This window comes from Aptenodytes forsteri, unplaced genomic scaffold, assembly GCF_000699145.1.
Source record: "Aptenodytes forsteri isolate BGI_AS27 unplaced genomic scaffold, ASM69914v1 Scaffold352, whole genome shotgun sequence".
Lineage (NCBI taxonomy): Eukaryota > Metazoa > Chordata > Aves > Sphenisciformes > Spheniscidae > Aptenodytes > Aptenodytes forsteri.
The window spans coordinates 1,062,410-1,085,543 of NW_008794860.1; the positions used below are offsets into that span (position 1 = coordinate 1,062,410).

General features: G+C 35.9%; 1 protein-coding gene across 1 annotated transcript in view; it reads right to left on the bottom strand.

Annotated features, from left to right (window-relative positions):
- Positions 1 to 2,304: 2,304 nt before the first annotated feature.
- Positions 2,305 to 23,134, bottom strand: part of DYNC2H1 (dynein cytoplasmic 2 heavy chain 1) — a 202,261-nt gene continuing 181,431 nt past the window's right edge. Inside the window, exons 86-89 of the mRNA XM_009274630.1 lie at positions 15,878 to 15,987; positions 15,452 to 15,533; positions 6,921 to 7,037; positions 2,305 to 2,501 (exon numbers count right to left, since the gene is read on the bottom strand). Of these exons, the coding sequence (XP_009272905.1) occupies positions 2,343 to 2,501; positions 6,921 to 7,037; positions 15,452 to 15,533; positions 15,878 to 15,987 (468 nt within the window). The 3' untranslated portion in view covers positions 2,305 to 2,342. The remainder of the gene's footprint in view (positions 2,502 to 6,920; positions 7,038 to 15,451; positions 15,534 to 15,877; positions 15,988 to 23,134) is intronic.

Genomic DNA, 23,134 nt, shown 5'->3' on the forward strand with positions numbered 1-23,134 from the left:
CCTGGGCACACTGCCGGCTCATGTTCAGCCGGCTGTCGACCAGCACCCCCAGGTCCTTTTCCGACAGGCAGCTTTCCAGCCACTCTTCCCCAAGCCTGTAGCGCTGCATGGGGTTGTTGTGGCCGAAGTGCAGGACCCGGCACTTGGCCTTGTTGAACCTCATACAGTTGGCCTGGGCCCATCGATCCAGCCTGTCCAGGTCCCTCTGCAGAGCCTTCCTACCCTCGAGCAGATCAACACTCCCGCCCAACTTGGTGTCGTCTGCAAACTTACTGAGGGTGCACTCGATCCCCTCATCCAGATCATTGATAAAGATATTAAACAAGACCGGCCCCAAAACTGAGCCCTGGGGAACACCACTCATGACCGGCCGCCAACTGGATTGAACTCCATTCACCACAACTCTTTGGGCCCGGCTGTCCAGCCAGTTTTTTACCCAGCGCAGAGTACACCTGTCTAAGCCATGAGCCGCCAGCTTCTCTAGGAGAAGGCTGTGGGAGACAGTGTCAAAACCACCTACTCCATTTCTGATCTCTACTTTCTGTGCATGGTAGGTTAGAATATGATGACTATTTTCCAGACATCTTTGCCCTGACATAGGTAGTTATCTGAATATCTGTATTTCTCTATCTGTCCACAAAAGAGAAGCTGGAACTAATAGGAGCCAGTAGATCCCTCAGTTTTGAGAAATGCGAAAGCTAAAATCCAGTCTGCTTTATGGAAACATGTTGGATCCAAAAGGGAAGGTTGCAACATGATCTTTACATGTGCCTGAGGGAATTGAAAGCACAGTTGCCCTCAGTAAAACTTGTTTCCTCTCCCAGTGATGTTTTACCAGGAAAACTGTCATTTTCTTCCAAAATTTTCTTCACAGACAACTATTTTCCAAATTTGCTACATTTTTATTCTTCAGTGAATCAGAATCAAATGTACAAAGGAAGAAGAGACAATTATCTGAAAAGTATCAAGTAAATCTAATCTGCTTTTAGATAGGATTCAATTTTTAAAATGTATGTGCACTTGTATCAAATTATTTTAGGACATCTTTTTATTAGAAGAAGAATTAAAATGGGAAACTTTCCAAACAGAAGACAAAAGACCAAGTTTAAGGGATGAACAATAGAGCAGACCAGAGAAAAAGACTGTTTTCAGGAAGCTAACCTGAAGATATGGCCAATCTTTTCTGTTTTCCTTCTCCCTCCCTCAAACCACCAATGAAATTTATCAAGCAAGTGAAATATAGTCTTAATTTAAATACTACTTTAAAATAAATATAAAATCTATCAGAGATATCAGAGCTAAGAGATCTGTTTTGTTTTCTAAGCAAAAAAAGAAAGTGGTTTTATGCTTCTGGCTTTTAAAAATCTCTTCATGAGGTGAGACTGCAATTGCAGTTAAAAATTGGACACTTTCAATTCTTATGTTGAGACTTCATCATTCTTCAGTAATGATGTTTCCTACTGGATTTTGGGTTTCCTGCTTCTTTTGGGATTTTGTCTAACTGCACACCAAAGCTATGGCAGCATCCCAACATGAATCAGTGAAATCAAACTTGAGTATCCCGCACTAAGAACACGACTCCAGGGGTCTCTCACATCACAGACCAAAAGCATTATTATATCCGTCTGTCAATCACTTACCAACTGGGTGAAAACCTCTTTGTCTAAGGAATTGTTTGTCTATCTTGGGCATTTATGTGCACATTCCTCCTGGAATTTAGTATAGTTTCATAAAATGCTTTTTCAGTAACTTCTAGATAACATCCATGATGGTAGTCTAACTGAATCTGTAACTCCACATGAAGTTCATGAAGCTCCTATTATTTACTACCAATACAAAGAAATATGATTACAAGTCAAACATCATTAAAAGAGACTGAAACATTTATCCTGATTTTTATATTCAAGTAAAACATTCAATTTCAATTACAACAGGTAAATTTTATCATTTTATTTTATTAAATAAAGAGGCATAAGAATAACAGTTCAAAAAAGATAAGGAAAAAAGGCTGACTTTGAATTTATATTCAATATTTATGCACAAAACATAAGAGATTTCAGCAACTGAGAAAGAAATACAGCACATTACAACCTAGAGAAACAGCACAAATTAACAGTTTGCTGAATAGTGCCATGTTAACTTTTACAATATCCCACAAAGATACAATGAAGTTCTATTCAACTAGAATTAATTTTATATATCTTAAAAAATAAACAGGGGAATTTATAAACCGTTGCTTTAAAAATGAATAAGCAATGAATCTAAAGTTTTCTTCTAATAAGAAACAACTGAAATATTTAAATGATTTTTAACTTCAAGAGTTAATTTAATGCAGTTTCAGATTACTGATTTTTTAAAAATAAAGCAGCACCACATTGAATCCACTGGTCTTGGTTTCCTCCACAAGGTACATCAATATTTGTCACCACACGGTCTCTCTCCATGCTAGTGTAGACTGGTAAAGATATGCATTCCTCTGGAGAATATGGACCATATGCATCCTGTCAACAAACAAGCACTTAGTTATCACTTAAGCAGACAAAAAAACATGAGAAAGGAATAATCTCCAATGATATGGTATCTAAAGCTGGATCCTAAGATACAGTTTAGACACTGCAGCCTTGGACAGGCAACTCTTGGTCAAGGCTACAAAGGAGAAGGATTACTAACAAAGCAGAGACTTCAGAAAATTTGCCAGACTACTCCATAACTAAGCCTCTACTTTTTCTCTCCAGTTTGTTAAACTGAAAACACAAGAAAGTATGTAATAGGGGTGATCCCATGAACTACATAGCAACATCTTCATTTGTTAAAAACCCCAAAAATTACTTGTCAAAAGCTTCTGCAAGGGAAGCATTGAACAGTTCCCAGAGGGGAGAAGGCCCCTTGGGAGCGCCAGCGCTGTACCGCAGGGAGCTGCTAACCCAGGCAGGCTGGAGTCCTGGAGCAGCCAGTGCTCTGGGCAAGCCCTGCTGCCTCACCTCCTCCACCCCCTGCAGCATAACCCTGCTGCTCCTCCTGTAATGCAGCCCCAGTTGTGATCCGCATCTGAAACACTTGCAAGTGGGCTACTTCAGGAACTGCACCCAAAAAAATCTTACCCCACGCTTTCCAGGCTACTTTTTGGATTTAAACAATGATTTCTAACATCAGTGAATCTAAATAGAAAAATTGTTCTCTGATACAGAGAGAGCTACTATACCTTACATTAGAGCCTCACAGGGCTCCCGCTTAATGCAGGACATTAAGAGGAACCCAGAAGTATTAACCACAATTTAGTTAGACCAGGACTTAAAACAAACAAACAAAAAGCCTAAATTCCCTTCAAGACATGCAAGCATATGTAAAAAGTTACATTATTAGTAAAAAAAAAAGCAGGTTTGATGACTTTTTGATTTTTTTTTTTTTTTAAATGTCTTTCATACTAATACTGATCACAGTCGCAGCTGGGGTTCTTTGGCACTTCTGGAAAACAGGCTATTTCCGTTAAGTGCCTAAATAGGGTATTATCAAGTTAACTTTAAGCACTCAGATTTGAATGGAGTGCTTTGAACTTCCGGCTGAATTAATTTATAATTTGTATTCTCCTATACATGTACTTTCCTACTGCACAGCATTAGCAGTACTACTATTACAAAGATTACAATTATATTGTAAACACTACTTAGGGAAGGACCTTGGTTGGAGCCATGGCTTTACCTCTCAGTCTGTATCCTGATGAGCAAGCAATGCTCTACTCTGAGAACAGTAACAGCTCCTCTCTGCTTTCTGTACAACAAACCGTGTGCGCCTCGGACGTACTTTCCTCCTAGGGCTTTGCACAGGGCATTGTCCCTATGCATGACTATAGACTCAGTCTAGACTTCCTACAGCATGTAATTTGGGTTTCAACCCATGATGTATTTATTTAGTGTAAATAATTCAGGGTTTGATTCAACTGATATATATTAAGCATGTTTTCCGTCACACTCAAAATCTCCCTTCCTGTCAACTGGAAAATATCAGAAGATTTTCAAGAATCAAACAACAAAGCAGCACACTTGTCAGAAAGGAATTTGAAACAAAAATGAGGGCCTTTTTAATGCAAATCACACCAAATGTGAGTTAGTGAAGCTCCAATATTAGAAAATAACTAAAAACAGGAAAAAGGAAACATGCAAACAATAACTGTTTCTAGGACTTTGCCTTGCATGTCAAGTGTAAGCCATTTCTGAAGAATTTTGTTGTTCCTTTTGAAAATCAACTTCGCATGTCTTTTGAACATCAGTGTTTAAATCCCTACAGAAGGTGTGTGCACTGTAAGAGTTGTATGGAATAACTTAATAATCAGAAGTCTGTCAAAAGAACTCAGCTGTTCTCAGAAGGCTTATACTTACCACATTTATCCCTTGGTTAACACTACTGAAGAAGACAAAATGCTGGCCAGTCTGAGAGTAAAATGTTAATCAGAGAATTTTAGTTTTGCCAAAGCTGGGAGGCCAAAAATTGGCCAGTTTGCCTTCAAAGACCTCTTTTTACACCTTTTTGGATCAAAACAGCTGTTCTCGTGCCTTTCTCAATCCCACTGATATTTTAAGGAATCACATTATTTGAGGGTTAAAACCATTCTGTGAAAGTCTTTCTGAACCACAAATCTTATGTCCTTGGCTTACGCACAGTCCAAAAACTCTCTTTGTCTAGACTGCCTCACACACAGTTCCATCCCCCTTAGTGACACCCTTCACAGCTTGGGAGCTATCAGTGAATTAAAACTGGAAAGGACCTTCACAGTTTAATGAGAATAAGCATCACGTTAGTAGCTCAAAATACTCCATTTTGAGCATTGCAGCATTTAGAGGGGGTTCTCTCAGAGAAATCCTGTAGGCTTCTTTTTTTTTTTTTTCCAGAGAGTTCACTTTATTTTAGTTTGATTGAAAATGACCTCAAAGCATTGACTTATAAATATATAGATTTTTGCTCACTAGATTTCATAAGAGGCATTTATGGGGAAAAGAAAACAAATTCAAAACCTAAGGATCCTAAGATAATATGTTCTACTTCACGCACTATTCTCCTAGTGAGAGCATAATGAGATAAGGGGAAGTACATAATGTCCCAATTCTGCCTTGGTTTCTGAGCACAGTGTTTGATTGTGGTCAATTTTTACAGTGAAGCCCATAGCAAAACAACTTAAGGGCAGAGCAATTCAGAAATGCTCTCCTTAGAAATACTTTATATTTAAAATCTGGGCAGTTGACAAGTTTTGGCCTGTGTTTTAAAAGAATTATATTTTTTTCCAGCACAAAGACTTCAGTTGCTATTTATTTCAAATATGAAGTTCACTGGAAGAAGTTTAATTCACTGATTATTGAACTATCTCACTTCTATGTTTTATAGATAAAGCTCTCTGCTGATGTCACATGTAACTTCTGGGTCTTATCTTTGAGGTTTAAAGAATATAGACTGCTATTCAGAAAAACACTTAAGAATCTGTGTTCGAAGTCTAAATCTTGACCATTATACTCCTAATGCTGTACTATAATATAATGCTATACTTCCAGTGCTGGAAATAACAATGAGAAAAAAAAAAAAAAAGTTGGGATAGAGTAGTGTGTTAGCAATGGAGCTCCTTGCATAATATCTATCACAATATACCACAAATCTCACCATTGCCATAATTTATGATAATTAATAAACTCAATTCTAACTGAAATTTCAACTACTTGGGTCCAGTGAACTTTTTTCTTTAACATTCTTCTAACCAAACCTGGCCTTCTCTAGGAAGGTTCTTCTCTAGGAAGAGAGAACTCTGCAGAGTTCTCTAGGTTGCAAGTAACAAACTCCTCCAGTTAATAAATTCATTTGCTTGATGAGTTAATGTCTACAGAACAGGATAAAAGTTGACATTATTCTTCATTTTTTATATCCTGCTAATTTTATTTATTGTGATAAAGAAGTGGGAAAAGCTGCATCCACCCCTATTTCTCACTTTCTACATTTACACTTGATTTTTGGTGTAAAAGTCTTAATATATTTTCTTTTAGATCTGCATGTGGGATTCTTCTCACCTGTCTTTCACCTGTGGGATTCTTCTCACTGTCCCCGAGTTAGCGGTCTAGGCTGTCTCTAGAGTCACAACTAGACAGAGATTTATCCCAGTTACCTTATGATGGGACGGACTTCCTGAGATGCCTATCTTTTACTGAGACCAAAGTAGGAGCTAACGCAACTGAGTCATACCGGGCAATTAACTTTTAGACAGCTAAATTTAGATGAGATTAATTCTACAATAAGCTTTCTTTTAGTTATAAGACTGTAAGTATATAAGACTGTAAGTATATGAATTTGTTATTCCTACACATCCTTGAATAAGTTCTGTGTAACTTTTTGCTTTATTTATCAGAGATTGCTATTATAATTGGAGAGCAGAAGCAGTAACAATTTTTACTGTTTGGACTACCTCACTTTCATCTTACATAGTTCTGCAAGCATTGGCATTTTTTTAAATTAGTGTAAGCAGGGGAAAGGCTTTCTTTGCTTACAAATCACATCATGTTCTCTATCTTTTTATTGCTATTGCATTTTAATTTAATGTTTAAAACGCGAAGAAAATATATTCTAGGAAAGAACTCCCAAACCCATGTATACATTTACTAAATACACTTTTGAAAACATGTTAATGTTTTTTAAAAGACAAGGAAACAAAGGTATGACTGAAATAAAGCATTGTCTTAATCTAAGCAAAAGAAGCTAAAAAATATTGACAAAATGATAAGTTCTTGTTTTATAGAAAAGAAGTAACTGCTTTTCCTATTAAAGAAAGGGATTTTTATTTTGAAATGATGGGGAAAACAGGTCAGTAACATGATACTGAAAAGCTACTACACAGAAAAAAGCAAATTATGGGTCTTGAAAGTTTAGGGATTTTAATAATTTAGTACCTGTGGAATCCAGGCCATGTAACAAGGGAGAACAGATGACACACTGGGAGAATCATGAAGATTTTCTGAAAGTCGACTTCCATCAAAACTGCAGCCTTCCAGTTGTAAGCCACTGATCTGCCATGGAAATATAAAATATTCAAACATATGTAACAGACTTGAAATGTCAGTAATGATTACTGTGCTTTAATAAATGATGATCCTTTTTACTGTGACCAACTTTTTCAATAACAGGAAACTAATTATTGTAATGTTCTGTGTGAAAATAGGAAACATGATTTAAAAGCAAGATCTGGACCACACTCCGTCGTGAACTTCCTCTGATTTGGATTCACATTCTTTGAAATTTTAGAGAAAAATACCTGTAAATGTCATCATTTATGAAACTGCAGTTGCCTGGCATTAGATTAATGGAAATACGATAGCAACAGCCAAGTACACAATCATTACAATGTCAAGAAGAAGAGAAGAACAATCACTGAAATAAGCATGACTTCCTGCTTGGAAGTCTAAGCACAGCTTTCAAAGAATGGAAAGCACAATTACACAGCTTCTGCAGAGGCAAACAAAATATATTGAAATAATATGAGAGAAAATTTTATTTAATATAACTCAAGATTTCTTAGATAAAATACTGTTTGGAAAAAATAAATAAGAATCCCATATGCTCCCATAAGTAACTATGCAATGCTTTATATGTAACATTTTAAGTGCTTTCTTTTAATTAGTAAATTAAATTTCAGCCTCTGAACTAAACATTCTTGTTTTTTCTTCACTGAAGTCCTGCAAAAATTAATGACAATGATATCTATTCTGGATATCTTCCAAATAAAATGTTCAATATCTGTTGATCATTTTATTTTCCCAGTACAAATAATAATAGTTTGCCAGTATAAATAATAATAATAGTTTGGCCTGCTGAAGTGAGAACTTCAATTTTAGCAATAATAAAACTTAACTCAGTAATAACTTTCATGCAGCTTTTTAAAAGGATAAATCTTAAGCTGGAGCAGATGTCTAACAGAAGCTACAATCTGAAAATCATGTCTGTTATATTATCATACTAAAGGCCTGAATTAAATACATAATACTGAGGCAGGCTTTCACCAAACACAAGGTTCATAACGCGGTGCTGGAACTAGGAAATACAATGCTGTTGGAAACTGGATGAGTGACCACATAGCCAAAATGGAGAAAAGTATCATTTTCTAATACATTTTCTCTTGCAAGAAATTTTAAAAAGTGTACTAAATTTTAAAAAGTGGTTAAGTATGATGTTACAATGAAGATCAGTATCATAGAAGATGTAACGGAAATAATTTGCTTAGGTAATTACAGTATTCTAAAAATATTTATTTGACAAGAAAAGTTGCAATTAATAGTAACACAATGGGGGTTACTGTCATGCTTGAAAAGCAATGCTTTGCTCCCAAGTGTTGGGGTTTTTTTGTTAATACTCTACTAACTCTATGCTAGCTAAGATTACGTTTTGCATTTTTAATAACTAATTATTCTTTTGATTATATACAGGCATTGCAGTCTTCAAAAATTTGCTTCTTTAAAGTCATATTTCTGTTCTAACTCTGAGCTAAAGACTCTTTCTTACAATGTGCAAGATGCATATATACATATTCTATCATGAAAAAAAGGTTATAAAAGATCGCATTTTAAAAAGCTATAGAAAAAAGCTGTGTTTCACCTTGGACAGACAGTGACCGGAGAAGTGGCAACATTCTTTGAAGCAATCTGTGCTCCATACAGACTAGGACTCACAGTAAAGCCTCCAAAACTGTGGATAACCTGAACCAAAACAACCCCAAATGGAAAGCTCAGAGCAGTATGACTTTTTCTCTAACTTTAATTTCCACAAATTATTATAACAAGGCCTCAGTGAAATGAATTACATTTTTCAGACTTTGTATTTGGAACTGCAAAAACTTTTTTTCTCCTTCAACCTCTTGTCAAAAGCTTAAGGTCTTTTCTTCATTATGAAAGTGTGACACTCCTCTCCCTTCTCCTGCCAAGTTCATTGTGATCTTTCCTTTGAATCTTCCCTAAGATTTTCAGGTCTGTTGCTTTTAAGGTATGGTGTTAACATTTGATATTTTGTATTGTTTCTTCTCAAACTCAAAATCTCTCCACGCAGAGAGATTTTGGAAAAAGCTGCCTTTATCTAGTAAAAAAGAAGTTTGGGTGTCAATAGTCTTTAATGATAGCCTATATACATTCCAGTGCCACTTCTTCTGCCTTGCAAGAACAAAGAATATGAAGAAAAATATCATAGAAGGCACAAAAGGAACAAAGTCTTACTAATGATTATACTGAGGCTTTCCCACAGACTCCTTCCTACTGCTCTCTGTTGTTAACATTGATACTTAAGGCCTCACTTTATTATACGCACAGGTCCTAGATTACACTTTATCTCACTACACTTCTGATTGAATGCTTTCAAAGCTCTTATTTATCCCTATCACACAAATATTAGAAAGATTCATCTCATATGTTCTTCTTTCTGCCCTTCCTGCATTCTGCAGGGAATTTTGTTATGGAGGTTAGTCTGATACAAATGTGAGTTTGGCAAAGTTATTGAGGGAAGACTGGTCTGATGAAAAGGTTTTAAAATTTATTGTTAGGGTGTTCAAAGGTCTGGCCATCCTGAACATCTCTAAAAGAAGTTTCTATAGAAGTGGGTCACCTATTGAAAAATCTCTTTCTGCTGCTCACACATTTCTTCTTTTGATATTGGCAGTTCCTTTTACATTATAGTTATGTAAAATAACATCATTTGATCTCCTGGAAAACTTCAACCAATCATAGAAACTCCTTTGAAGATGAAGACCAAAATTTTGATTTTGTTTCAATATTAAAAGACACTGAATAAAATAAAACACCAGAACAATGTCCTTTCAGATACTGTTTGGCTGAGTACTCCCATAGCTGTGTTCTCATTTTTATGATAAACAGTGTAAAGAAATTACAACTACTATGAAGGACATGGATTTCACAGTATCTATAATTAGCATGCATAGTATTTTTGCAACTCAGCTCAGAGTAATGGCTGGAATTGACCACAATTTTGAAAATTTTAATTCTTGCAAAGTACTTGGCATTTTGCAACTATTGGTACTAGTTTAGTTTCAAAAAAGCTATTGTTACACATTGCAGATTGTTTCTTTAAAGTACATTTGTAGAAAGTGTGCTGATACCATGGTCCAAAGCACCTCTGTTTCCAAAATTTCAAATTCTCTGCAATTAATTTTTCCTTACTATCTAATGCCATAATTTCCCACGAAATGATACAAACTACATCAGACTTCAGGACGTCATATTTTCACTTCATTACCTCTACAGGCCTCCATCATTAATTTCTTGATATTTCAGGATGGAGGTATACTGTAAAAAAAGACCTCTCAGGATGCTTTATAATAGTATTTCTGTCAATCGCTAAAAGCATAGTTTTGATATTAATGCTGATATTATGTATTTGAATATTATAGTCTTGCAATAAATTTTTGTTTTTCACTATTTACATTAAGCTCTACCCAAGCTCATAGTACTTACTACCCAAAAAGTCTCTTACCATGTTTCTTCCTTTCTTTCGCTCTTTTCTACAATAACAGAAAATGGAATGCCAAAAGGAATGACTGACTACCTGCTTTGGTACAACAGCACAATCAGTGCACAAAGCAAACAGAAGAGATGTATTTGCATATCAATATGTGATTATATTGCAATAGCCATACATTTTCAGTACCTTTTGTTATAGCAATCTGAAGTGATATTAAAGAAAGTGTAATTTTATACAGATTGATTCTAAATCAAATATTCATCACATCCTACTAGGAGAGACCTACCCCACAACATACGTGCAAATGTGCAGGAAGACTGAAAAAGCATTTTCATCATACAGATCATAATGAGATTTCCACCGTCTTTTCCTTATCAGAACAAACCATCAAAAACTTCTAAAATTAAAGGCAAGAAAAAGAATCTCAAAGAACAGGTCTTCAAAACAGTCACTAATTGACAGTGTGACTAAGACAGTTATACAAAGTATGTGTGAATTTTAGCTTTAAATTCAATGTTCATCCGCATTCTTAATTGTTCCAATCCTTCAACAAAGATATTCTATTAGAATAATTAAATATCCATTGATTCAGGGACTTGAGCACGACTCTCCCACATCCCAAAACAGAATCCCCCAGCCATGTGAGTACAGGATCAAGTCTCTCGGTGGAAACAGTCACACAAAGTGAAATAGTACCATTAGCATAAATTGAGACTGATAAACCTCAGAATAGCCTATACCATGATCTGGTTCTTGTCGGGGATGTGAGAGATCCAATTTTAAACCTGCAGTCTGAATCATGTGAAGAAGGAACATGCAGTATCAACAAATCAAATCTTCTGACAAAAATAAATCCTATTTACCAATTCTACCAATTATTTAATCACAAACTTTCTGATAGTTTGAAGATCTATCTTATGTAAGAAGAGAGTGGCTTAGCAAAGAGAAATGAATGCAGGTTCATGCCACTTCGATAATATAATCTGAAGACCTGAAAGTTGCCAAAGGGGAGGAAAACAGCAGGATTGGGTATATCTGAGTTTATCTTATAGACAAAGAGCTGTATGATCAGGCAGGTTCTAAACTGAAACACAATAAATTATAATGGAAAGAAAATTTCCAAAGGGAACAAAAAAAGGTATTTGTGTAGACACAAAAGTATGTCTATGCATATATACTATTAACTACATTCATAGATGCATATACAATAGGATGCCAAGAAACATTATACATTTATTTCAGTTATCTTCTGCACACAACTGAAATGGAAACAGATCTCCTTTTGCTTATGAACTGAGTTTTTAAATGGGAAAAAATTCTCAGTAGCCTTATCTGCAGACAGAAGGATATCCAATGAGGAAGTAACAGTTAAGTATAAGGCTGAGATACACAATGTCAAACTTGCAGTGGTCCAGTTCACCGAGGATCGTATGTATTTAACTGTATCATGTGCAGCCTAAGCCAGCAAAAGTAGACATGTTATTTTTTTGCTAACACTTTCCACCTTGTTTTCACAACATCCTGTTGTGATTACACTTTGTTTTCTTCTATTTCACTCCTATGTAAGATTTTCCATTTGTGTATTACACTTTCTATGAAAGAGATCTTCTTATCCGCACTGGTGCTTTTATACAATGATGATATCATCTTTAATCATGTAGATAACTGGTGTTCTTCATAACAGCATTGTATAAACTTAACATATTTTTTGCATAACATCTGGAAAATCTTTAAATAATTCTTTCCTGAACTTTATGTCTCCATGATACCTGTTTATTTAAACTTCAAAAATGTGACAGGTTTTAAAAAAAAACAAAACCTTTTACCTTCAGGCAATTGACCAAAACTACTATTGCAGGACCATAGCAATTGTAGATTTTCTCCTGTCAGTGGAGAAAGACAGGTATCTCCTGAAAGTTAACTCATTTAAGATCTGAACTGGTGCATGTCTTTCTTCATTGACAAAATGAGGCTGGTAAACTCCAATTTCCAATTTAGGTATCTAAAGTCAGGTGGGATAAAACAGGGTCCCACCTACCTCACCACAACATGTGTTTAAGGACTTACCTATTCTGCTGATTGAATTTTTTTTTGAGTCCCCACTCAAAATAGCTCCCCATTCTATAAGGTTAGCCTGAATTCTTGAAACTGCAGATACAACATTAACTTTACCAGTATTAAAATTCATATTGCTCATGTGAACCAAGCTTAATGTGCAATCCAGAGGATCCTTATCAAACAAGACACATTTCAGAGGATGGTTTTTCTGAATCACTGACATTTTTATGCCCTAGTTACACTTCATGAGGTATTTAACTTTACTAATGTGAAAGTTTCTCCCCAGTTCTCCATGGGCATGAGGAAGGACTCATGGAAAGGAATCTAAATATTTAGCATGGTAAAGGGTTCCAAAGCCTTTCTGTACATCAAAGATTCAAAGGAGCAGTGAAGATACTTGTGAATACTTACTAATACAGATTCACTGAATACTGCTCTTACTGAGAAAAGGATAATATTCAAATCAAGTGAGTAAACTTGACAGGATTCTTACCTTTTATTAAAAGTAACCACTCACCTAACTGCTTCTACTATTCCTGTGGCAGATAATTTGCTCTTAAACAAAATTATCTTTTTATTTTTTATTCCTCTTGGAACATAAGACTCATTCTTGTAAAGCAATAGAGAATATATGTTAACCTTTTTGCCTACTGTCGTGGTTTAACCCCAGCCAACAACTAAGCATCACACAGCCACTTGCTCACTCCCCCCACAATGGGATGGGGGAGAGAATCGGAAGGGTAAAAGGGAGAAAACTCGTGGGTTGAGATCAAGACAGTTTAATAGGGAAAGCAAAAGCCACGCACACGAGCAAAGCAAAACAAGGAATTCATTCCCTACTTCCCATCGGCAGGCAGGTGTTCAGCCATCTCCAGGAAAGCAGGGCTCCATCACGCGTAACGGTTACTTGGGTAGACAAATGCCATCACTCCGAACATCCCCCCTTCCTTCTTCTTCCCCCAGCTTTATATGCTGAGCATGACGTCACTTGGTGTGTGGGGTGAGGAGCAGAAAAGGCCTTGACACTGTGTAAGCACTGCTCAGCAGTAACTAAAACATCCCTGTGTTATCACCACTGTTTTCATCACAAATCCAAAACATAACTCCATACTAGCTACTACGAAGAAAATCAACTCTACCCCAGCCAAAACCAGCACACCTACATATAACAGTGACTGCTAACAGTGTGTTCTAACTAATATTACCAAAAATCTACCACATAAATTTGCACATAACAAAGGATTATAAGCTTCAATACACCTAACTGCAGTGTTGTTATAAAACTCTTTCCTCTCATTACCCTTTACTTCTTTAGTTTCCAAGCAGCTATTTCAATCTAGCAACTGTAAGCTATTGTAATATTTTTTAGCATATGAAAATACTTAGATAATATTATTCATGCATAGAGTTCAGGTATTTGACATTGACTTCTGACATTTTTCAAAGATGGTAGGATTGTTTTGAAGAAGTCCAGACTTCTAGGATCTGCAGCTGATAGCCTACTAGAATGAGTGGTCTGAGATGTGAAACTCAATTTTGGCTCACTGCTATAGACTTAGAAGTCTTGGCTGAATCTGGAACCTCAGAACATGTGATTTGCAGGCTCCAATGTTTATCATATCCTAGGTTTATCCCAGGGAACCACATTGCCCTAAAAGTCCCTTGGTTTATTTATCTCCAGGTTCTAGACCCCCATCTGCTTCTCATTAAATGAAGTAGGCAACCATTACTCTTATTTAAATACCAAGATTGAATAATTATCTAAATTACATTCTCTAGTTCAAACAGGAATTAATTCAACAAAATTAAAACACTGTATTGTATAAAGGTCAGATTGGATGATTACAGTTATCTTTTCTGGCCTTACAATCTATTAATATTTTAGGAATATGAATTCTTACACATTCTGTATTAATAATTTTAGGTAGTGTCAGCAGCCAGCGCAGAACCCTAATATCTCCCACAGCCTTGTGTCTGCCTGCATTATCAGACTAGAGAAGGTGCCCTGCCACTTGCTTTCTCTCTTCTACTCTAGCAATCTCTCTACTTTAGCTGCATATCAGTACATAGTTGCGTGGTGAGTGCCCTGCATTATTCACCCGTGTTTCTGTGAGAATGCAGTTTTAAGTGCCGTGCTCTGTGCTGAACACAGCACTTTGAGCTGTGCAGTATTATCATGGGACCAACACACCTGTTGGAAGACATAGCATAGAAAACTCTGTGAATTCCCTACAAGGAGATCTGGATTCAGCCAAAGTGGCAGTGCCACCTGAAATGTTAAGAAGCTAAACTAAACCATTTGAAAATTGATCTCTACTTTGCTGTCTAAGCAATCAATAGTGACTTTATGGATGCTGGCTGTAGCCTTGAGTGTCCATTAAAAAATTGTTGGGTCTTTATCATATCAAAAGCTAGTCATATTATAGTTTACTTTGGTTTGTTTACTTCCTTAGAAGTCTCTTTTCAGTGATTCGACAAATGCTAACACGTGGCCTTAGACTTACAGATTTACTTGTGTATTTCCTCTTACTACATGTCACAAGTCTTTCTGGACAACTACTTTCTGGACAACAGTTAGATATTAACTAATGGAATTGCAGCTTCAGTTTTTATCTAAGAGGAGGTTGAAGAGAATGGAGCAAGAATAAGTTCAAATTTTAAATTTTAAATTTTAAATAAGCACTGTGACTAGGGAGGGGTAAAAAGATAACTGCTTTCCGTCTCCCATTTCTGCAGAATTTTTGCACTACCATTTTTGTAGCTGTATACCATTAACCAGCCTTTGTGTCTCAGGTACACCAATGTCTTTATAGCTCAGTTTTCCAGAAGGTTTATGGACGGATGGCTTGGACTATGCTAATAAAACATCCTCGTAAAATTCTAGTAAAACTTCCTAGCAAAATACCTTAACTTGGAGTTTGCCTTCCTGTATTCGCCCTTTCCATGACGCTGTAAATTTAAGGCTGTCCACTGAACAGCTCATTACTCTGCAAGGGAAACACATATACAGTAAATCTTAGAGACATGTAACAACAGGAAATGAAATACAAAAACAAAACCAATGTATTTTCAATGTGTACCATATCATACTAAGTCTTACTTTGAAGAAAAATACAATTTCAATTTCATCTAAAATAAAAAAAAAAATCAGCATTTAGGCAAGTAACTCACAGCTATTCTACTTCAGTGCAAGTAATAAAAATGAGATGACTAATGGCAGCAATTGAAATAATTTGTTGGATCTGTGTCCTGAAAATGAAATAACCGTCTTCACGCATAGGGAACAATGGCATATTAGCACACATAAATACGTAGATTATTTTTCCCTCACCTTGCAGTCTCCTGGCGTAAGGCATTGAGAAATGTGTCTGGATGAAATAGCTCTGAAAGGTCAAGGGTGTCTGACAGTAGTTTCTCTTTCTCTGCTTTTTCTACCCAATTCTAAAAGAGGAAAAAAAAAAGGAAAACAAAGAATCCTAAAATTATTGCCTGATTTTTCAACATTTCGAGTTAATGTGTATTTGTCAATTATTATGATTAATGAAAAATGTTTGTGTAAATATACTGTAACCTCAAAGATTAATATTAATTTCAATTATTTTAAACTGGTAAACAGAAAATTAACACCATTTAAAAGTATAAAGAAAACCAGCAGTTTATGTGTAATGTGACTCATCCATTCTATATAAACTTCTGTTTCATTCTTTGTACAGTGCAGCTCACTTTGTACAATGAAACTTCTATCAAGTTTCTAACATTCTGTTGAAACCCTATTTCACCTTTACTAACAGGAGAGTTTATGTTTTCCATCAAAATGGTTGTCATTACTGTCTTTGCTTTACTAAGTTCAGGCAAATAACTGCATTCCTTTCAAGTATGCTTTAAGATAATTCTTTTGTGTAAACTGCATATTAAATTCAAGAAACACTTGATTTTCAATCTTCAGTAGGTTTTTATAAGTACTTACCAATAATTTTTTATGAAAATATCTCTTAGTATTAGGTTGATGCTGCCATTTTTAGTGTATTAGTTTGAGACGTGAATTCACAGAATTTATGATAAGATAAAAACTGGCCTCTGTTATATTTGGTAATAAATGAAACTAATAGAGGTGGGGGGAATAACTGGCCTCAATTATCCTTACAGAACACATGCCCTAACCTACTTCTTTCACCCTGTCTTACATGCAGCTATGAAGCCTGTCACTAGGAGCAGCAAGCTTGGAATTTCCCATCAACACAATGCATTATGTACCAACATGAGAAAAGAGACACACATTGCACCTTGCAATCTTGATAAACCATGTCTTAAGTAACGACATCCGAGTTTGATCCTCAAAACACTAACAATCTCAGACTAAAGAATTTGTTACCTTCAGACGAGTTATTTAGGTACCTGAGTGGTTATGCAACAGTCCACACTCAAAATCCTGTTTTGAAACGTTTATACTGTACATCTTTGGTACAATTTCTTCAAACGGTATAGTCACAGTCCTGACTATGGTACTGTAGCATAAACATTAAGTTACTGTATAACCTACTCTATAGTAGTTACAAGCCATATGCTTCTGCACAGAAAGATTGTTTAATACTAAGCCAGAAAATAATCAGAGACTAAGATTCCACATGCTATTATCACTAAACAGAGAAAAACAAACCACGCTCCTTTCTAAACACCAGCTGCTAGAAGATTATGAAATTACTTTAGTCACTGAATAAAAAATCTTGGAAGCTACACTTTCATTACACAATGCACCTGCCAGGCATCCATATCTCATTTAAAAAGTGCTGTATTCTTTGAACTGCTGACAGACGAATAATTCCAAAGCAGCATCTTGGAAGTGACAAAATCATCCAAAATACAAGTAAATATCACTCAGTGAATTTTATTTTATTTTGTCAGTGCATCACAGACACATCTCCATAATGTTTTCACCATGTTCAAACATTTAATTGGTGATCTTTTTATCTGTCACACCACTTATTATGAGCCCTCAACCCAAATGATCATGAATCAGTTCAGAGATTTTTGCTTTCCATTTTCATTAGCTAAATGTACACAGTTAATGACTCGTCTGCATGATTCTTTTAATGACTTTATATAACAATCTCTTTTATCATATAGCAGTAACTCTGCATTCTGGTTAGGACAGATATTGTAAATTTTTTTGTGTAATAAAAGTAGACACAATCATTTCAGCTTGTATTTAATATAATCATTCTATTGCTGTCATCAAATAAACTTTTAATGTAACTGCTGAAGAGAAACACTGTCAGGAACATAGATGCTTATATTCCACCCAATTAAAAGACCAGTATGGGTGATATTAATTCTGAGCTCATATAATTAAGTAGCACTAGGAAATACACAATAAGAAAAACTTCCATTAGATCACAAAAGCAAAGTTTGTAATTGCTTGTACTGCTCTACATAAAGCTGAAGATGTAGCCCATTCACAGCTGTTTAATAAAACATTTAAGATTTAAATGCAATAAAAATGATAATAAAATGTATTTTACGACACAAGTGTAAAAAATATCCTCATGCTTATTCTCCTTTTCATCTTATATGACCACATGGCAGCATGTTAGTGAAGTGCTACAGTCTCAAAAGACAACAACACTCTATTAAATGGATCATTTGTCACTAGTACATCCACTGCCACTGCCATAACACTTGGAAGAGATCAGGTCTTCAAGGGAAGGAAGTTTAAGCTAAGCTGTAGAAAGACTGAAGTGATGTTTCTTGAAAAGGAAAATCCTGCAACAGATTAGCTATAATATCTTCATTTCCCTCTCCTATCCCAACTCCAACAAAAGCATACACTGACTTCATTTGTCAAAGTGATGCAAAGTTGTTTGACTTCTTATTGATCTTGGATGGCCATGTAACATTTCAGTCTGAAGGGCCTTCTTCCACCACCAACTCAGTAGAAAACTTTATCTTTCCTGCCAGGTAGGCCAAAATAATCCATGCATTTGTCACTTGCCAGCTGGATTACAGTGAGGAGACTACCATCAGCTCCAAGGTGCTGTAAAATCTAGCCTCTTGTCTCTTTGTGGCTCTGGCCAATACCCATGCTCTCCCAACTGCCCCCTCACTCCTACCTCCCATAATACGGTCTTTAACATGTTTGCTGCAATTCAGGATTTGTTTTTTTTTTTTCAAAACAGCTAATAGTCAAGTTCTAAACTCACTAAAAGCAGCTTTCAGTGTATGAATTAATGACACAGCTTTGGTTAAATATGGCAGCTATAACATCTGGGAAAAGGCATATGAAAGCTGAAATGGTGTATAACATTTTTTAAAATAAATGCACATTATATCAATAATTTTGATTATACCAATAATGTAGTCTACAAGTCCAAATAACCTAACCCCGCGAAGATTTATATTACAAAATAAAATAAAAAATCTGTCATACACTTTTCTTTGTAACTGTTTATTTCAATATTTCATTATTTCAATATTTCCTGAATTCTTCTTATTACAATGAAACTAGAAATTTAAGTGTGAACTGTCCATGATAGATTAATTTAGCATATGATGATTATAAATATAATGTCAAAACTTATCAGCAATACCCAAAATGCTTGCAAAGCAATTCCTAGCAGGATATTTCAATTAATGTGAGGTTCTGTTTGGTACAATAAAAGGATTTTTTTTTTTTTTATGAAAATAAATCTCTAAGTGCGGTCTCAGGTGGTTCAAATAATATTTTTTCATGTATCTTAACGTCCAAGAAGCATCTATTCCATTTCCAGAGAGAAGCCTTCCTTATCTTCTATAATCCCAAAGGAAACTGAGCACCTCGTATTAAACAGTGGAAGGAATAAAGAGGCTGCCAGATTTTCACATTATCATTTATACAACTTTAGGATCATAGAACTCCTCTACAATGAATCAAGTACTTTTCCTTCACCTGTTTTAATTCATTCCGAATGTATTCACTTCTACCCTGTTTTTCCTTTGGTGTGGTCCCGGAAGAGAACTTTTATCGAAAGAGAAAATCATATAAATCACTACAGAAGTGATTTCATTTCTGTGCCTAGATGGAAAATTGTATTCAGTGTTATATGAATATGCATAGCCAGAAACCATAGAGTACAATTCTGTTTCTCCACTAGTTTTAGAGGGACTCAAAGTTAGTTGGGATAAAAAATGCAGGACTTCAGATAAGTCTGAGAGCAAACAGTGGTGAGTAGCACTGCTAGGGGAGTAAGTATTCAGTTAACCAGAGATTAGATTAAGCAAAGGTCAATCAAGCAGTTATGCTAGAGTCCTATTTTCCTCACAGTGCAGTAGCTGTTCCATAGGTGTGCTCCTAAGTGTTGGCATTCAGTGGTAAACGCCAGCAGGAGTAATTGTGTTACATTTCAAATAAATTAAATAGAGGTATTTTTTCTGGCATTGAGCACAGAGGGGGTAACGCATAGCTTCTCAGGAGCAACTGGCATACAATAATTTGCTCCCTTGTGGTAATTTTTTTTGTATGTGAAATCCTTGAGCTATTATTCTTCAGCCAGTTAACCTTTATTAAATGAACATGTGAACACCACAGTATTCCAGGTATATGATAAGGTGTTGGCACATACTATCTTTCAAATGGTAAATCACACAAGAATTTAATCTGGAGTCTTATTTTTGTTTTAAAATAGTTTTTTTTTCATTTATTTTATTTTATTTTAGAGCATGCAGACCAAAACTGCTGCTTAGTGCTTTAAATAAAATACTATTATTTCTTTATTTCAGTTTGACATACCTCAGAAACCCCGTTTGTTCAGGAAGTCTGAATACTGACACAATAGCACAGTGTTAGAGCATAAAAATTCTGAGTCCATTAGCATCAACATGCTAGCTAACAATATGCCAGAAGCAGATGTGCAGTAAGGCATAGCTGAGGGAAGCATTAGCGAATGTGGTCTCCTTCTGGTTACTGTATTAATTTATTTTTATCAAAACAGGAATTTAACTTTCCATGAATTGCTGTTTCCTACATTTAATAAGGATACCAGAATTATGATGCTGCATAAGAACTGTAACATCGTACTGACAAATTCATGATTGATGTATGCCAAAAGTATCTACGTTCAGATATTTCCTATATGATCACTAAACACAGAATACAGTTAGACAATACTCTCATGCTTCATGCCTTCTAGTCTTTTCTTTCTCCGCAACTAAATACATCTGTTACTAGGTGCTAGATTGCATTTGCAGTTACGTAGAGTATAACTGGGTAAGGAAGTATAGGAGCTGGAACTATTCCTTGGTAGAACCAGAAACTACAAACCGTGCAGAGCAAAGGGGACAAACATTCAAAGAAACTTCAGTGTCCTCTCCTTCTGAAAGAGATGATGATCCTACTTCCCACCTCTACTGGTAAGAAGTTGCAAGGCAGGGAAAACAGTGGCACATAATATTCATTTGCAGATAACAGACAAGACTGCCTACCATAATCCTTGGACAAAGTCAGGACTACATCAGACATAATTCCTTTACAGAGCTCTGGAGTAGGGATGCTGAAATGTATATTGTGATGGTGCTGGTGTGATTAAACAGGGGTATAGTAATGACAGGAGGCACCGCAGTTATTTGTTTTATAGTACCAACTTGAAGGCTATGTTACAATAAGGAGAGCCAACAGAGAACTGCTTACTTTGCTATGGTTCATTTTCTCTGGTCAACATCCCATGAGATACAGATTTTCCATTAAGCATCTCCCTCACAGTCCTTGTTCCTCTTCTGAAACAATGACCCCTTGGACTGCAGTCATCAGTCTCTCTCTTTTTTTTCTTTTGGTTTTTTACTGTTTACCAGTCATTTATTTTGTATTAACACCCCTTCTTGAGGCTGTCAAAATTCAGAGAAAATCTCTCAGCCACGCCTGTGTCACAGAACTCTCCTCTATTAGCAACTATTAAGGCTTAACCTAACTCTCAGATATGTATGCAATGTTTATCCCACTAAAGCAATCTAATCAGAAATTGTTTAACTCTGTGGTGTACATATCCCAAAATATACCACAGTGAAAAAGCAAAGAAGGAAATCTATTTTTCTACAAGGAAAAAGTGATCACAGAATGGAAACAGTGGCTGATGCAACCCCAGCCTAAGCAAAGAAACTATATGATTGCATGGCCATGTCTGTGACACAGCATCCTGGGGCACACTATGCCGGCTCATGCTAAAGCTACTTAGACTCCATTGAACAGAACACTGCAACATGGGATTACTGCTCAGACTGTCAAACAGTTTGTTCAACAAAGCATAACTTTGTGTAGACACGGAAATTAATTAAGATTTTTTTTTTTTTTAATTGGTGTAATAAGCTGGTATGGATTGTTCTTTGTTCCTACATAGTAAAGCCAAGGCATGTAGAGCAAAGGTACCTCAAGTACAGTATATGAGCTCTTTGAAGCCCATAAAGCCTTTCTTTAAGCCAGAAAGGGAAATTTTTTATTGTGGCCAACACCAACAGAACAGCTCATCATCAAGGCTGTAGGTGTCTTTCAGATGTCCTGTCACACTTGAGGACTAAGAGAATGCTGAAGAGCAGCAGCATGGCATGAAGCTTCATTCATACCTGTTCTCAGGAAGTAACCCAGCAAAACAGACATTATGGAGTAATTTAGGGAAAAAATACTGCACATTTTGTTAAACAGCACACTTTTTTGTTTTATTTTTAAATGCATTTTTGTTTTTGTTTTTTTTAGGTACAATGGTTTTAGTTTTAAAATTATTTCTGTTATAGAAATAATTTATCCATAAAATTAAACATTTGGCAGCAATAATAGCTATGTCATTTTGATACCTACTGCATGAAATTTTAAAGTATCCTACCGTATCATGGAATCATAGAATAAATAGAGTTGGAAGACCTCTGGAGATCTTCTAGTCCAACTCCCCACCCTCAAAGAAGGGTCAGCCTAGAGTAGGTTGCTCAGGGGCTTGTTCAATGATATTTTAAATATCTCAAATGATAGAGATTCCACAACCTTCTCTGGCCCACCTGTTCCAGTGTCTGACCACCCTCAACATGATTTTTTCCTTCCAAATGTCTAAATAGAGTTTCCTTTCTTGCAACGTGTGTCTGTTTTCTCTTGGCTGATCTTAGTAAGTGCCACTATGTGTGTCTAAGCAATACATGAAACATTAGAAATTTTCAGGGCATATAACTAGATTTATCACTGCTGAATATTTAACATTTAAGAGAGAAGTACTACACTGTAGTGGTACAAATCAAGTGCATATTCATTAGAGCAGATTTGACCCAAAAGGTACAGTGGAGAAGTTCTAAATTACAAAATTATAGAATTTAGCTTGGAAGGGACCTCTGAAAGTCATCTGATCCAACTGCATCTCAAAGTAGGGCCAAATTCAATGACAGTTTAGGTTGCTCAGGGCATTGTCTACTCCAGTTCTATATATCTCCAAAAGTGGAGGTTCCACAAACCTCTCTGGGCAACCTGGGCAATGTTTTTTTTGACTAACAGCCAAAAACTGGACAAGTGCTTCAGATGTGGCCTCAAAAGTGCAGAATACGAAGAAATGACAACTCCCTTTGACCTTTAATAAGTTCATTAAGA